At 44.0% G+C, this 17,712-nt stretch overlaps 1 protein-coding gene and 1 pseudogene across 2 annotated transcripts in view; both read left to right on the top strand.

The window, feature by feature from the left end:
* Positions 1-17,712, top strand: part of MYO3B (myosin IIIB) — a gene marked incomplete at its 3' end in the record, with an annotated part of 345,767 nt that overhangs the window by 234,654 nt on the left and 93,401 nt on the right. Inside the window, exons 28-29 of the mRNA XM_081095513.1 lie at positions 4,790-4,891; positions 8,327-8,429. Of these exons, the coding sequence (XP_080951639.1) occupies positions 4,790-4,891; positions 8,327-8,429 (205 nt within the window). The remainder of the gene's footprint in view (positions 1-4,789; positions 4,892-8,326; positions 8,430-17,712) is intronic.
* On the top strand, positions 3,299-3,542 carry LOC308522247 (dolichyl-diphosphooligosaccharide--protein glycosyltransferase subunit TMEM258-like; annotated as a pseudogene). The gene has a single exon. The product of its transcript is annotated as a dolichyl-diphosphooligosaccharide--protein glycosyltransferase subunit TMEM258-like (transcript).

Raw genomic sequence — 17,712 nt, 5'->3', positions numbered from 1 at the left:
AACATAAAAATTGATTTTTTTTTCCCTACAAAGGGAAACAGTTTGATATTCCACATTATCCGTTACCAGGGTAATGCAAATTAAAACCACGAGATACCATATGACCCCTATTAGAATGGCCCACATCGGGGACACTGACAAAGCAAATGCTAGTGAAGATGTGAAGCAAGAGGAACTCTCATCCACTGCTGGTGGGAAAGCAAAATGGTACGGCGAGCCACTTTGGGAGACAGTGTGTAGTTTCTTAGAAAACTAAATGTACTCTTATCATATGATCCAGTAATTGCCCTTCTTGGTCTTTACCCATCCAAAAACCTGCACACAGACCTTTAAGGCAGCTTTGTAATTGCCCAAATTTGGAAGCAATCAAGATGTCCTTGTGTAGGTTAATGGATCAATAAATTGTGATAGATCCAGACAATGGAATATTATTCGGTGCTAAAAAGAAATGAACTATCAAGCCATGAAAAGACCCAAAGGAGCCTTAACATGCATATTACTAAGTGAAAGCGGCCAATCTGAAAAGGCTACAGACTGAGTAATTCTAACTATATGACATTCTGGAAAAGGCAAACCTATAGAGATAGTAAAAGGATCAGTGGTTGTCAGGGGTTAGAAGGGAGGGAAGGATGAATAGGTGGAGCACAGAGGACTTCGGGCAGTGAAACTACTCTGTATGATACATCATGATGGATACATGCCCTTGTGCATTTGTGCTGACCCATAGAATGTACAACACCAAGAGTTAACCCTCGTGTAAGTTACGGACTTTGGGTAATTGTGACTTGTCAATGTAAGTTCATCATTTGTAACCGATGTACCACTCCAGTGGGGGATGTTGATAATGGTGGATGGAGGTTATGCATATGTGGGGAAAGAGGGTATATGGAAGACCTCTGCACCTTCCCTGAAGTTTCTGTTGTGAACCTAAAACGGCTAAAAAAGTAAAGTCTTTAAAAAGGTGGAGGGGGTGGAAGGAGTCTCAAATGGAACCAGGACCAACACACCTGCCTGAGCCTTAAAAGAGGACTCAGCCAGGGCCAACTAACACAGCCGCAGGGAGCAATGGTCTTCGAAGCTTCCCCCATCCGTTTTAGAAGCAGCCAGGGCATAAATTATAAGAAACAAATCCCACCTTAAACTGATGGGAGTCAGAAGAGAGCAGCAGTCCCTAGATGCATGAAGGGAAAGGGATTCCCCCAGATGGAGATGTTCCAGGTCAGGCAAGAAGCTGATTTCTAGGATAAGGGTAAACCTTCCTCTTAGCTTCCAAGTTCGAGAAAGCAATTACCGGGCAGGACTGTCTTTGAACTCAAAGTTTGGCTGGGATAACGACTCGAGTTAAGTAATGGAGAATCAAAGTGCAAAAATGCTCTCGTAGGCCTGAAATTACTAGACTTGTTTTGTGTGGAAGCCAGGATTTATGATGCAGTTGAGAGGGGCAATATGTCAATGAGATTCTATTCTTTAAGAAAAATTTTGCTTTTGCAATGCTGCTTTTGCCAGTTGGACCTCCCACAAGCTGGCCTCTCTATGTTCTGATAAGATGGCTGCTGACCAGCTGTCACTCCAGCCAGAAACCACACTGGCTCCTTGTGCAATCCGCCAGCAGCAGTTAGAGGGGTAAGGCTGGGCCTTTGTGCCTCATCTGTATGCGCCTTCTCTGCCAGGTACAGTGGGCACCCTTTGCCAGCTCCATTATGAGGGCAGGAAAGCTTACCCAGCCTAGATCTCTAACCAGGAAATCTACTCAGACAGGGTCCCTGCGGCCAACAGTGCTGGGCCTGTCCTCTGGTGGGTCATCGCATGCCAGGCCAGGCCAGGCAGGGCCTCCTCCTGCATCAGCCCAGGCAAGTGAAAGAAAGTCTGATTTTTTTACTTGCATTTATAAAGGAAAAAATAAGAGAGTAGGAGTTAATGATTTTTAAATGTTTGAATAAGTGGGGCTGCACCATGTGGTATTTAGGACTTTAGATTTTAGGGCTTGAGTTTGAACCCTAGCACTGCCACTCTCTAGCTGTGTGAACTCCTGGGCAAGGCATCGAACCTCCCTGTGCCTCTGCTTCCTCAGCTCTGAAATGGGAATAATAGTGGTCTCTACCTTTCAGAGTTACTATGAGGATTGGACAAGTTAATTTTTGTAAAGGACTTAGGAAAAAGCATGGGGCCTAATAATCCATACATATGTGTTTGTTAATAAAAATAATGGCTATTTCCCTAGCTCCTGGTCCTAATTCTTCTCCCCCTCCGCCCACTCCCTTTACCAAATCAAGCTGAATGCACATACCTGATCTTTTTCTTCTTTTCCATTTCAGTCCTTAATATCTGTCAGCTTCTCCTCCTCATATTAGTTCTCTATGGCTATATTAACAAATTTCCCCAAACTCTTTAGTTTCAAACAACAGAAATGTATTCTCTCACAGTTTAAGAGGCTAGAATTCCAAAATCAAGGTGTCAGCAAGGTAGGTTTCTGCTGGAGACTCTGAGAGAATTCTTTCCATGCCTCTCTCCTAGCTTCTGGGGTTCCCTACAATCTTTGGCATGCCTCGACTTGTAGGCCCATCACTCCACTCTCAGCTTCCTTTGTCCCATGCATTCTCGCTGTGTCCCTCTGTGTCTTCACATGGACTTCTTTGTTGTTGTAGTTAATCCTCAATGAATATTTTCCCATTGATTTTTAGAGTGAGTGAAAGGGAGGGGGAGAGACAGGGAGAGAGAAACATCTATGTGAGAGAGACACATCAATTGGTTGTCTCCTGCAACTGAGGTATGTGCCCTTGTCCGGAATTGAACCTGGGACCCTTCAGTCCTTGGGCCAACACTCTAGCCACTGAGCAAAACCAGCCAGGGCCACATGGACTTTTTATAAGGACACTAATCTTTGGATTTAAGATCCACCTTAATCCAGTAGTATGACCTCATCTTAAACTAACATCTGCAAAGACCCCATTTCCAACTAAGGTAACTTTCTGAGGTTCCAGGTAAAAAAGAATTTTGAGGGAACACTAGTTTACCCAGTTCACCACCTTGTTAAGAGTAGTCTGGGGGTCTGTCCGGCGTGGCTCAGTGGTTGAAGGTCATGGTTCAATTCCCATTCAGGGCACATGCCTGGGCTGTGGGCTCCATCCCCAGTGTGGGGCATGCAGGAGGCAGCCGATCAATGATTCTCTCTCATCACGGATGTTTCTGTCTCTGTCTCCCTCTCCCTTCCTCTCTGAAATCAATAAAAAATATATTTAAAAAACAAAAAAAAAGAGTAGTCTGGGGCAGAGCAGCAGATTACCCTGTGCTTGGCAAAATGGAGCTCGAGGCCATGAGCAGATAAACCAGCCCAATGAACCCAGCTGCCTTCCCCCATCTGACCGTGGTACTGTTGGCCATTGGCATGTTCTTCACCACCTGGTTCTTCGTTTATGAGGCCACCTCCACCAAGTACTAGTACACCTGGGACATCTGCAAAGAGCTCCTCATCTCCTTGGTGGCCTCGCTCTTCATGGTGTGGGGTCCTCTTCCTGCTGTATTGGGTTAGCTTCTACGTATGAGCTCCCAAGAGTTCCTGCCAGCTTCACGGAATCCCTGTAATTTTTGTACTATTGCTGGAAGTGTCCTGCCTGCTGCTCACAAAAAGAAGGCAGAGGTGTAACCATAAAAAAAAACAAAAACAAAAAAAACACGGAGTCTGGCCTTAAACAAATGGAAAGATACCATGTCACCAGGTTGGGTGTGGAAAGGTGATGCTTGAGGTAGGAGAGTCACCCAGAAGGAGGGTGAGGGAAAGGATGAAAAATATATCTTTAGAGGAAATAAAAAAGAAAGTTTGGAGATCTCATATATTCTAATATGGTATCTCTAGAAGTAATACAGGCAGAATTGGACATAGCCAAAGGAATAAGGAAGGTACAGGAGGAGAGAGAGCAAGCTCTAGATCTCAGATCAGGGAGAAAGGAGATGGGACAGATTAAGAATTGACTGCCTCGGGGCAGAGCCTGAAGAATACCTCCTATGTGGGAAGGAGCGGCCCTGCTGCCAGTATGGTTTCTTCTAAAGACAAGGGAACCCATTGCAAAGCACCCTCTTCAGATACCCAAGGCAGTCTGAAGGTCATGGAGAATAGAAGAATAGCTGGGATAAACCCTTTGGTATTTTTCTACTCAAGCCATCAGCTGTTTTGGTAGAGAAATATTTAGGTGTTAATCACTGTGAACTAAGCTGACTAGAGGATGAAAGGCTGCAATTGTGATATTCCTCAACTGAGAATAGTGTGTGGCCTGTTTTCTGTGACAGCATAACTGGTTGTCAACCCACACTCATCTGTGAGCAGGGCTGCAAGTGAGAAGCAAGGGAAAGGCATGCCTGAGAGGCATAGGTGTAGAGGGAAGGAGGAGACCTTGTTTCTATTTTTACTTCCCTGGTCCCCTCGTGGTGGCAACAGAAAAGGCAATAGGAAAGCCATACAGTTGTCAAACCAGGAGTCCTGGCCTGGTGCACTCATGACCTCTGTGTGTCACGCAGCTCCCTGTTTGACTAATGTGGTCAATGAGACAGAGAGGTTCCGGAGGGAGCCCAGCCAGGACATGATTAATTCTCTGTTCCCTTCTATTATGCCCTTTCCAACCACCACGCTGTGTTAAATCTTAAAAATAAGCACCAAATCTGTTGAGATTCATCAGAGCCTCAAACCATAGGACAAATGTGGGTTTCCCTAGACAAGTTGTATCACCCAGTTTGGTATTTCATCTAGGTGTGGGAGCATAATGTTGAGAAGTTTCTCTTTTGTTTCATTCCACAGGGCACCCTTCGGACCAAAGCAGTGATCCACACCTTGTTGTCACAGGGGCCATCAGGGGAAGTACCCAGGTTCAAGACTGTAGTAAGCCTGGTGACCACAAAGGTGAGGCCATTAGAAGTTGGGATGGGTGTCCTGTGGGACATTCCAGAGAAGGTTCCAGAACTGGAAATGATACCCTGATATGGACCTTCTGTCTGCCACTCTTTTATTTTTCTATAGAGAACAGCTGATTAAATTTAGAGGCAGCCTTGCAAGGACCCTGAATGGTGATTTCATAGAATCGGAGAGTGTAGACAGAGATAAGCTACTGCCTGCCTCCCTTCAACCTGTCCTCTCAGAGCACACATGCTTCTATCTGATTTACCTTAAGATTTATGGAAATTCAGCTTTTTAGCCAGATCTTTCCATGATCCTGACAGTGTACATAGACTTCAAACTAATTGAGAACATTCATGGGGGAGGAAGGACTGTGGATAAGAAATAAAAACTTGGGTATCTGGTCTAAGCCCTCCCTTAATTAACATAATTGTAAAGTGAGAGAATTGGACTAAATCAGTAGTGTTCAAACATGTTGAAAATACTGGAATCTCTCCTTTTGACAGTGTGAAGGTCCCTGGACTTCTGCTTGAAGAAGTAGCTATGAGCCCTAGCCAGTTTTTCTCAGTGGATAGAGCATTGGCCTGCAGACCAAAGTGTCCTGGGTTCGATTCCAGTCAAGGGCATGTGCCTTGATTGCAGGCTCCTCCCCAGCCCGAGCTCTCGTGAGGCATGTGCAGGAAGCAACTAATTGATGTGTTTCTTTCACATCGACATTTCTCTCTGTCTTTCCCTCTCTCACTCTCTCTAAAAATCAGTGGAAAAATATCCTCGGGTGGAAAATTTAAAAAAAAAAAAAGAAATGGCTGATTTCTTAAATATGACCTTTAATGCCAATGCTGGTATTTTATAAAAAGTGAGGATGAGTTGCCCTGGCTGGATTTTACAGTTGAGTTTGCAGCAACTGTTTATCTGCCAGGCCCAGCAAAGAGGCTTTGGGTCCTTCTAGCTGCTTTGTAATCTGTTACCCAGCCTATGTTTTAAGGAAATACAGAACTGGGGCTTTCCCAGGGGACAAGGAAGTTAGGGAGTGGGAGAAAAAGAGAAGGGGGACCCAGGGAGCAGCAGTGTTTCTTGAACTTGAGGAGCCCTGGAGGTGGAGACAATGAGATAATTTCCACTTTCAAAAGAAGCATGGCTAGCTGGTACTGACCTACCTTCTAAACCCTTTCTCCCTGGCAGAAGCCACAAATAAAAGGTCCTCCTATTGTCATCAACTCGGAGATGTGTTTTGTTTGGCCAGACATCGTGTTTTGGGGTGTGTTTTTTTTAAACTTTGAACCTGAATGTTTTTAGATGGGGCATACATTCTTGGTTCACCACAAACCCCACCACTCCCACACTCTTCACCTGCCACCGCACACATTTATGTTACCTGGGTGGCCCCAAAGGCATTGGAGCTTGCAACACCTGCTATGCTGTTTTCTTTCTTTTTCTTCCTTCCCTGATAGTCAAATGCTTTTAGTCAAATGCTTTTTCATCTTATTGCAAAATAGCCCAGTAAAGAACTGGCTGTTTTCCTGGGAAAATGAGTGGCTTGTAGAGCTCGGTCTCACTTTGGAAGGGTTCATCGCCTCAGAGCACTCCCTTCCGGTGTTGCTGCATTTCATGAAACCAGAACGCGGAGGGACACTTCCCTGAAGGCAGGCGAGGCCTCTGTGCGCAGAGGCCTCTGTTGTCACACCTGTGCACACCTCAGGTCTAGTTTCTATGAACATTTCTGCAATTTAAGTTCATCATTTAATTGTTTCAGCCACGTCACTGGTCTAATTCCTTAACCCGATCTATCCACTTAGAATGAATCACCCGATTTGACTTTTCTGTTTTTTCTCCAATCTCTGTGTTTAACAATCTGCCAGAGAGAGACCAGGCGATTCCAACTGTCACTAGCACTTACTTCAAGTATTTGACAAGTGTGATAACCTCCTCATTTTTTACTTATTTATTTTGACCCTTTTTTTAAAAAAATGGAAGTATAAATGACATATAGCATTATATTAAATTTCAGGTGTGCAACATAATGATGACTTCCTTTTTATTTAACTTTACCTTTTTACTCTGACCCAAATCCTTCTCCCTGCTCTTCCAGCAAAGCTGGGGTATGGAGGAACAGACTTCATCTAAGCTTTACTAAGAGTACTCTGTAAGTTTCTTTTTGGCTTTTTTTTATACTTCAAATGACTCTTAAAAATCAATATTTTGATGACTGAAGTGTAAATGAGTAAGCAACATGGAATAAGTTTTCCCTTAAATCACCTGAACAGAAATTCCGTGCATTTTTATCAGAAACCCAGGCAAAGTAACCAGAGCATTTGCTAAATTCCAAGTAAAGGTATTGATGCCTCTTCTCTTTCTGGTGGTGGCCATGGCACCTTCCTAAGGACAGTCCCAAATCAAAATGGGCTTGGTGGCCTCTCCTGGCTCTGCTTATGCCTTTTCCTCTCTGAATTGCTATCAAACTGCTATTGCTCCTTTTTATACTAAGGATCTCAAAATATGTGCACACAAAAGCAATCCTGGCTTCCACACAGATGGTACCATTTGGGCTTTGATTAGTGAGTGGTGGGTCTTGGTACTGCTGAAATGGACCAGAAAACAAGGTTAAAAATTATTTGGCTTGGCCTGGCCAGTGTGGCTTAGTTGGTTGAGCATCATCCCATACACCAAAAGGTGGCAGGTTCAATTCCCGGTCAGGACACATAGCCAGGTTAAGGGTTCGATCCGTGGTTGGGATGCATGCAGGAGGCAACCAATCAATGTCTGTCTCTCTCTCTCTCTCTCTCTCTCTCTCTCTCTCTCTCTCTCTCTCTCTCTCTTCCTCTCTCTGGAATCCATTTTTTAAAAATTATTTGTGTCAATTTTTCTTCTTAATAAGGAAACAAAGGTATTTGTGTCCCAGATGTGGACTTCTCTTTTTTCTTATTATGTCAGTTCTTCCTTTTATGTTGCTTATCACAGTATTTCAAGTAAGCTTGGGCCAAACAATGTGTTAGAATCTCCAGGTGGCCGGGGGGGGGGGGGGGGGGGGGAGGGGAGGCAGGGGGATGACACCTCCCTGGTCCTTGACCTACTATGCTCCTCAGCAGGCAGCCCTGCCTAGGCCGGCCAGGTCTACTAACTCTGTTCAGCGCAGGGCTGTTCCATCAACCGCATGCTGCTGCTACTGCCCTCTACCTCACCTGGGGCCTCTAATTTCTGTCCACCATTGCCAGGCGGAAGCAACTTGTTTTCCTGTTAGCATGAGTTATTTTTATCTGAACGAGGCCTGCTGTGACAGAACAGGTCAGTTTTGATGATATGTCCTCAACGAGGCTGCAGAAAGTCAGGGAGCAGCAAGAGGGCAAGGAGAGAGGTGCTGCCGAGCGGAGACGGCACTGTATCTAATGCTGCTATTTCTGAACCTATGCTCTGGTGTCTAAGTGTTTGTGTGTTTTTTCTCAGTTCTGAGGGCCTGTGTAGACCGTAAAAGCAGTCCACAAGCTGAGTCTCCCAATGGCCATGCAGAGACATCAAGCAACTCTGGTCCAGCCACTGAGAAAAATCGGTGAGTCTTATCTGTAAGATTTATCAGTCTCAAATTCAGTGGCTTGTGGTGAGTTGGAGAGAGTGGAACCAAAAGTATTTCCTATCAGATTCTCCCATGGTAGAGGTCATTACCGTGTGAGCAAAGTCTTTATTCTATCCCAGTGGTTCTCAACCTTCCTAATGCCGCGACCCTTTAATACAATTCCTCATGTGGTGGTGACGCCCAACCATAAAATTGTTTTTGTTGCTACTTCATAACTGTAATGTTGCTACTGTTATGAATCGTAATGTAGATATCTGATATGCAGGATGTATTTTCATTGTTACAAATTGAACGTAATTAAAGCATAGTGATTCATCACAAAAACAATATGTAATTATATTATATGTGTTTTCCGATGGTCTTAGGCGACCCCTGTGAAAGGGTCGTGGGGGTCGGGACCCACAGGTTGAGAAATGCTGTTCTATAGGGTAATCTGAAGACAATGCTGCCATTTAGATTCTCTTCATGATAAAACCTGCACTTGGCCTCATTAGGTTAAAGCAGTGGTTCTCAAATGGGGACAATTTTGCCCCTCTTCCTTCCCCTGGATTTTGGCCACGTCCAAAGACATTTTTGGTTGCACAACTTTAGGGGGAGGAGTTGTGCTAATGGAATCAGTAAGTAGATGTTACACATCCTACAGTACAGCAGACAGCCCCCTACAACAAAGAATCGGCAAAATGACAATAGTCCTGATTTTTGAAAAACCTTGGGTTTAAGCTAAACCAAAAAGGAAGTATCATTTCTTGTTTACCCACAGGTTTTAGTTAAATATAATTCAAGACGAGTAGAGCAGAGCTTGCCCAAGGCCAGAGTGCACTATTTTCAAAGTACACCTGAGATGCTCAGTCTGCAGAGGACAGTACACTGGCTGAATGTAGTCACTTTAAGTAAGGCCCGGCCAGGCTGACACCAAGCACTGGAGACTCACGGAACTCACAGGCGTCCTGTTCTTCAGGGAAGCCTTCAGAGCCTGCCTTCTCTCAGAACAGGTTTCCAGGCCCCATCACACACGTCACCAGGAGGAGGAGGCAACTGCAGGAGGGAGTGAACCGTGCAAAGGGAAGGTCCACCTAGAATAAAGCTTGCCTCTCTTACTTACCCCCAAATTGACTATAGGAACACTCATTAAAAGTTTACTCCATTTTTAAATTTAAAACATTTTTTGACCCAGTGATCCCATTTCTGAAAATATGTCCTAAGAATCCTGAAACAACAATCAGAAAAAATATATGCACCCCTATGTTTGTAGCAGCACTATTTACAATACTATTTACAATAGCTAATATTTGGAAACAGCCTAAGTGCCCATCAGTAGATGAGTGGATAAAAAAGTTGTGGTACACCATGGAATTCTATGCAGCGGTTAAAAAGAAGGATCTCTTGCCCTTTGAGACAGCATGGAGGGACCTGGAGAGTATTATGCTAAGCGAAATAAGCCAGTCAGAGAAAGACAAGTATCACATGACCTCACTTATATGTAGAATCTAATTGAACAAAATAAACTGACAAACAAAATGGATCCAGAGACATGGAAGCATGGGACAGACTGTGGAATCTCAGAGGGAAGCCGGGGGGGTGGGTAGGTGAGAAGAGATCAACCAAAGAACTTGTATGCATATATGCATAACCCATGTACACAGACAATAGTGCAATGGCGGCCTGGGGAGGTGGAGGGTTTGGGGTGGAAAGGGTCAATGGGAGAGGGGGGAAGGGGAAGATCTGTAATACTCTCAAATATAAAGATACATTTAAAAAAAACTTTACTCCAGATTTGGAGAATGAAGCAGGCCATTAGAAAGTTTTTTGCATCTTTTCACTTGAAAAAAGAAGTGGTCTTCATTTGTAATTTTTAAAATTAATTTTTAATTTTTTGAAATGTCTTATTAATATTTTTGAGATCTGACAAATTTAATTCTCAATACTTCTCTAGTGGCTCAAATTACTGTTGGACTACTGTTAAAGTAGACTACTTTCCTAAATAGTAAGAATAGCTCATTTTTTAAAGGTACTTGAGGAACTGTTATAGACTAACATTTCATATTAGGTTAACAAAATTTAGAATTTCTGTTGCAGCAGAAAGACGACTGAACTTGGTAGGTGGAAGGCTTGGGTTTTGGTCCTAGTGCTAACATTTTCCAGCTGTTTGTCCTTGGGCAAGTCAGTGAACCAGTCTGGTAAATGGATCCAGCCCCAGCATGACTCCCCTCAACCTCAGCTGATGACTAACTTTATTATTATTATTTTTAAATGTATTTTATTGGTTTCAGAGAGGAAGGGAGGAGAGAGAGACAGAAACATCAATGATGAGAGAGAATGGTCAATAGGCTGCCGCCTGCACGTCCCACACTGGGGATTGGGCCTGCAACCCAGGCATGTGCCCTGACCAGAAATCAAACTGTAACCTCCTGGTTCAACCACTGAGCCATACCAGCTGGGCAGATGACTAACTTTACTCAGAATATCAAGAGACAGTTCTGTGAGCAACTTCCACTTCCCTTCCCTTCACCTTAGAATCTCTCCTTATATTCAGCTGTCTTTTCTTCCTCTACTCCCACCTCAAAAGAACACAGGTCCTCTTCTCCACATGGGGCAGCCGCTCTGCTGTGTTCCTGCTCTCTAGGCCCTGCCAGCAGCAGTTAGCCCACCCCTTGCTTTCACGTCTGTCTGTCTGTCTGCTGCTTCTTTCCCTTTTGCTTATACCTCTCCCACTCTAACCAAGCTTGCTCTTGGCCCTGTCCCTCCCTCTTCTTACTTTTACTGTCAGACCTCCTCAGACAAGCATCCAGGCCAGTTGCCTCACCAACCTCTCCCTCCTTAATCCTAAAATCTGATCTGTGCCCTCACCACGTTCTAAGACTGTCCTTAGGGAGATTAGCTCCCTGTTGCTGGCGCCTCACCTTCATCAGACTCTGCAGCGTTCCACTCGCGGGCCATGCTTTCCTTGGACCGCACTCTCCCACAGGTGTCTGCGGTCCTGCAATCTTCAGGTTCTTCCTCCGAGATGTTCTTGGTCTCCATCCTCCTTCTCTTCCACCCAGCATTGAAATGCGGGCAATTCTCAGGTCCTTGACTCTCTTCTTTCTTACTTTCCACCTGGATGATCTATTCTTTCACAGGTATACTCTGGTATCCACTCTGAGCTGTGTGAGCATGATTCTCAGATCTCTGTTCTGAGTGTTATACTTTTACACCCAATGCCTGTTGCCCATGTGTGCCTGATTTACATCCCTTCACCTGACCTTCCCATTCTTGTGAGTGGCACAAACACTTTCTTGTGTCCTGGCCTTCAAACCTGGCAGTCATTTTTGATCCCTACCTCTCACTTAACCCCATGCTCAATCATTTTCTTAGCATTCTTCCTTGGTCCAGGCCTGCCATTATCTCTCTCTTTTTTCCCCCTCCCTGTTCGCTTCTCTTTACAGACCAGCTTTCATTTCTGACACCTAATCAATTGTCCTGAAGCATATTCTGACTTTTCAAAGAACTTTAATGGCTTCCCATTTTAGACTAAAAGAGGTCCAGACTTCTCAGTCTGCTATATCAAGCCTCTCCCTATCTTGCTCCAATTTGTCCTTCAGCTCACCTCCTGTATGACCCTCTATGCACCCTCTGGACCCTATATGGCTACCTGGAGCCAGGCTTTATATTGTTCTACCAGTGCACCTACCTCTGTTCTCTCTGTTCATTCCTTTCTATTCAATTCTTACCTATTTTTCCAAGATACATTGTCATATCCCTTTTATCCATGAAGACCTTAATTCTCTTTAACTCTTGAATCTTTATAGCAAGTTTTAAAAGTACTACTCAAAGTGCAAGACAAAATAATGAGCATGTGTCTGAATGTAAATCAATCCACTTATTTCTTCCATAAGAAAGTCTTGCTACCAATAAACATACAATCAACTAAACTAAACAAGGTACTTGGTGATGAATTGGCCTATATCTGGCACAAGCTCCTTGTGACACTGTGAGTGCTAACAGTTCGCAGACGGGGTCCTCAGACCACTCTTTGGTTAGTTACTCTCTGCGGCTCTTCACATTTGCCTAATGTTGTGGTTGACTGTGTGCTGGCAGGTCAGCTTCTCACGGGCAGGGACTGAGTCTCCCCTCTTCCTGTTTCCAGTGCATGCCATGAGGTTATCAAGCTGACTTCCAAGGCCACTCTTCAGAACTCAGATTTTTTTCCTTCTTTTTCTTTTTATTTTTCAATTACCATTTACATTCAATATTATTGTATATTAGCTTCAGGTGTACAGATTAGTGGTTAGACAATCACATACTTTACAAAGTGATCCCCCTGATATTCCCAGTACCCACCTGGCACCATACATAGTCACTACAATATTATTGACTATATTCCTTATGCTGTACCGTACATCCCCATCACTGTTTTGTGATTACCAATTTGTACTTCTCAATCTCTTCACTTTTTTCACCCAGTTCCCCAACCCCTCTCTCCTCTAGCAACCATCACAGAACTCAGATTTTTATGAGAAAAAAATGTGCTTCCTTCTTCATTTTTGGGTGGTGGCAGCAACAACAAGGCCCAGAATAATTCACCAGATAGTGTGTCAGGACCTTCCTGCCCCAGGGGCTGGGGCCCCACTCTCCCTCTGTGTTTGATGGTCTCCTCGGTGCCCCGTGGATCAACCCAGGGATTGAAAGGAAGGGCGCCATGAAGTGTGGGCATGATGGGCATAATAAGGATAAGTGGGACATGCCAGTGGTGATGCTCACAGCAGCCAGTAACTGAGCCTCCACCCCAGACGTTAAAGGATTCCTCAGAACAAGAGGTCTGAGGACAGAAAGAAGTTCAGTGCTGGATCAGCCACTCAGGGATGTCATCAAGGACATAGGTTTCTTCATCCCTTTGCTCTGTTATCTCAGCATGTCAGTGATGCTCCCACTTATGGTCACACAGTGGCTGAAGTCATGCTAAGTATCACTTCCTCACATGGCAATGTCCAAAGCAGGAAGGAAGAGGTGGATGGAAAGGGACTCTCCTCAGAAGGGTCTCTGTTTGTCAGGAAGGAAACCTTTCCCAGAAATCCCCAGCATACTTTCCTCACATCTCATTGGCTAGAATTTTCAGATGTGGCTCTACAGGGGAACTGCAAGGGAGTCTGGGAAAGTGACCATATGCATTTTCAGCGTCTGCATGAGAAAATAGGCAGAATAAATGGGTTGGGGACGCAACCAACAAAGAGTCCTGAAGGGATAAGAGATGGGAACAGATAGGTACTAAGGAAAGAGGAAGATAAGGCAAAATCAGAGGGAAGAGTTCATAAGGAAGACCCAGACATAACAAGAAATATTGCTGAGAATGAGAATGCCAGGGACATGCTGAGGTCGTCATTAAGGTTCATCCCATATTTATTGTGATGTCAGGCCTTTTCCCACAGTTATCTCACCTAATTCTCACATCAGCCTTTGGGCTGGTGTTACCGACTCCAAGTTACTGGTGAGTAAAGTGGACAAGGGGAATTCTAATCAAGTTGCTTCCAAATGTTGGCCCAGAGTTCAGGGCCAGGTTGGAAGTATTAGATTTACCTTCTTGTGCACCCAATCAACTAATCTGGGGGTCACCCAGTATCACAGAGAGAATAAATGGCAGGCCTGGGGTTTGAATCCGGATCTTCTGTCTCCAACAATAACAACAACTAATATTTGCTCTTCCTTAAAAACTTCCTTACCTGCATTATCCTATTTAATCCTCCTAACAAACCTACGGGAGTGGTATACATTTTATGATTTCTGACATTTAGAGATTACAAGTAATTTGCCAATGTCACTCAACGTGACAGAGTCAGGATTTGAACACAGGCCTTCTGACTCCAGAGCCCAGTCTTTTAACCAGTACATTGTAATGTCTCTCTAGGTTCCAGGCTCCAAACATTTAACCCAGCACTTTTTCTGTTCTATGTTCTCTGCAACTTTCGTTACAGCACATCTTAACTCACAACCAGCTAAAGAATAATCCTGATAGGCATAAAACTGTCTCCCTGTGACTGGTGGAGACAATTCCAGCCCTGAATCCTGGGAGAAAGCCCAAGGCCTCAGGGAAAAGGTGCTCCCATCTGTGCTTGGCGGGTGGGTTAACTTGGCTGGGGAGAAGGAAGCCTCAGGGTGAAAGAAGTCAGTGGTTGGCGTGGCGCTTCCCTGCTCTACTTCCTGTGTGAGCCCATACAGAGAAGGACAGCATGGAAATACTCTTTTATGTCATGGGGCTTTGTTCCCATGATGGTAATCCTCCATTTTAATGCTGATAGGTACAATAGGGAGGATTATGCCCTTAATTTAATTTGGCCTGCATATGGCAGAGCTCTCACAAGGCTTTTATTTGGCATACTTTAGCTCAGCTAGCCTGTTGTCCTGTAAAAAGAAGCCCCTTTGAGGGAGACAGGAGATTGATAATGCGGGTGCAGATGTTTTCACACAGCAGCCTCTCTCTCTCTCTCTCTCTCTCTCTCTCTCTCTCTCTCTCTCACACACACACACACACACACACACACACACACACACACACACGGAAGCTGCTTCATTGTGGGCCACTGCAATGAGGATGCAGACTCAGAGCGATGGGGACCTTCGTGACTCAGGCAGCATGAGGGGAGCTGGCACCTCACAAGAGGGGAAAGCGAGCACATATTTCTCCTGTGTGTCATCCTTGCAGCTCAGGGGCTTGGAGCCAATTGGGCTGACCTCAGAATTGATGAGCCAGAGGAGCAGCCTCCCCATCGGGGCGACTGTGGGCCAGATTTTCATGTGGGCTGTGAAGTACAGATTGCCACAAATCTTGACAAATACTCTGCCTGGGGGGTCATTGCAGAAATATGTGGCAGTGCTGAGAAGATTAAACAAAACTTTTCTTTCATATCATATCAGGAGGATGTTTCCTCTCCCAGCCTTCCATTCCCAGGCTAAATTTTCCTCCCACTTTCACTCCCCCAGGAAGCTAGAGCCCTCCAACTAATGTCCTACCCTGTGGCCAAGTTTGTGCCCTAAAGCATCACCGAGGACCAGAGGGAAGAAGGCAGTAGGTGTGGGAGCCTTGGTAGGGATGGTGGCCTTTTTTTTATAAAGTGCTGATCTATGTGGTATCTCCTTCAGGTGGAAAGCAGATGGGCTTTGGTGACAGACCTGGGTTAACTCTTGTTCAACTACTTACAAACTAGGAGCCTTTGTCAAGTTCTTTTACCTTTCTGAACTTTAGTATCCTATGCTGCAAAAGGGAAATAATTGTGAGGCTTTGAGATCATCTATGCAAAGGAACTAGCACAGTTCTAGATACATAATAAATGCTCAATAACAGATGATGGTGAGTTGTTGTTGGTTGTAGTAATAGAAGTAGTAGCGATAATAGTAGAATTTCTAATCGTTAATGGTTTCTGTAAAGCTAACCTGTTCTGAAGAGTCAAGGCCCCTCTGACTTAGCTCTGGAGTTGTAGACTAAAATAGACCTTGAAGAATCCAGCACTGTAGACATTTTAAACAATGCTCCCTATCTACTTTTAACTTGAGAGCCAATTTTTATTTCCCCATGTTCCTGGCTCTTATCTCAGGGAGAAATCTGAGGTTGACTTTGAGCCCAAGACTCACCCTTGCCAATATGGCCAGGAATCCACTGGCACACCCTCAAATGACAACTTTCAGAGCTTACTTGATTGTTAGGGCCTTCTCAGAGTTTCTAGACTTTAAAAATATTAATTGGTCACATTTACTTTCAAAACCTTTTTGAAGCCGGAAATTTTATCACCAGCTGAAAGGAGCTTCAAGGAAAAATCTGTTTTGAGTTATATTTTTCCTTGTGGATTTGCTTATGGCTGTACATAAATATTTATCTGAACTATTTCAACAAACCTTAAATCATCAGTGATCCTTATGCAAAGGACCCTTTTAGAAGGATTGTGGATGTCAAGAATGTCAGCAATCAGTGTTCTCTTTATAGGACCAGATTCCAAGGACTGAGGCCTCTTAAAAAATATCTGGAACTGTTTGGTGGTTTTCAACATGTCTTTTGTTTCCCTATTTCTGTATATCTGTTCATGCTGTTCCTTCTGAATGGAATACTCTTGCCAGTTCTTTCTTTACCTGTTGATAGTTTACACATCCATCAAGGTCTCACCCATATGGTACCTCCTACAGCAGCGATGGCGAACCTTTTGAGCTCGGCGTGTCAGCATTTTGAAAAACCCTAACTTAACTCTGGTGCCATGTCACATATAGAAATTTTTTGATATTTGCAACCATAGTAAAACAAAGATTTATATTTTTGATATTTATTTTATGTATTTAAATGCCATTTAACAAAGAAAAATCAATCAAAAAAAATGAGTGTCATAGGTTCACCATCACTGTCCTACAGGGCCTTGAAGCAGGCTAGAGCCAGGAGAAGAGCATCCCAGGTGGGAGAAATAGCCTGGGACACAGCCCAAAGGCAGGATATGCTGGGGGTCTCTGGGGGTCTCTGGAGAGGATGGGGTGTCCAGTGGAATGAAGCCCGAGGGTCAGGTGTGGCAGTGGTGTGAGGCAGGGAATAAGGCAGTTGAGGGCCAGGATATGAGAGGCCTTAAAAGCAGCACAAAATATTTTGGACCATATAGTATAAGCCAAAAGATGCACACCTACAGTCGTTGGGTAGGAGATAGTCTACAGATGTATTTCGTTTGGCTTGCACAATGTTTTTGATATTCTTAATTCATTTTTAACATATAAAAATAGAAAGAGTTCATATAATAATTCAGATATCTGATGGTTCTTGAAAAATTGGAGTAATTAGCAGAAATCTGCTAGAACTGAGTAGATGCTGTTTTCCATTTATACTAAGTCACTGGCCTACTCATGGCCCGGCCACACCAGCATCTGAGTTTGATTCCTGCCTGTTGTGTGCAGGGGCCATGCAGGTAGAAGAGCAAGTTAGGCTGCAGACTCTGGAACCAGATTGTTTCTCTTCTAGGCCCAGGTCTATATCCAATTAGCTCCATGACTTTGGGCAAGTTAAGCGTATTTCCAATAATGGTACCTATCTCATATGTCCATTGTGAGAATAAACCATAAAAAATTTTTAGAAGAATACCTAGCATGTAGTAAGTGCACAAAATGTTAGCTGTTATTACTGTATGCTACATGAGATAATAATTTCAGGGCTGAAACTGTCACTCATTTCTGTATGACTCACCAAATCTAGAATCTGTGCCACAATAGGCATAAAATAAAAGTAACTGATGAATGAATATGTGCTCCAGAAATTTTTATT

Source organism: Myotis nattereri (genome assembly GCF_964212035.1).
Source record: "Myotis nattereri genome assembly, chromosome: 7".
NCBI lineage: Eukaryota > Metazoa > Chordata > Mammalia > Chiroptera > Vespertilionidae > Myotis > Myotis nattereri.
This window is presented reverse-complemented; position numbering and strand designations above follow the sequence as displayed.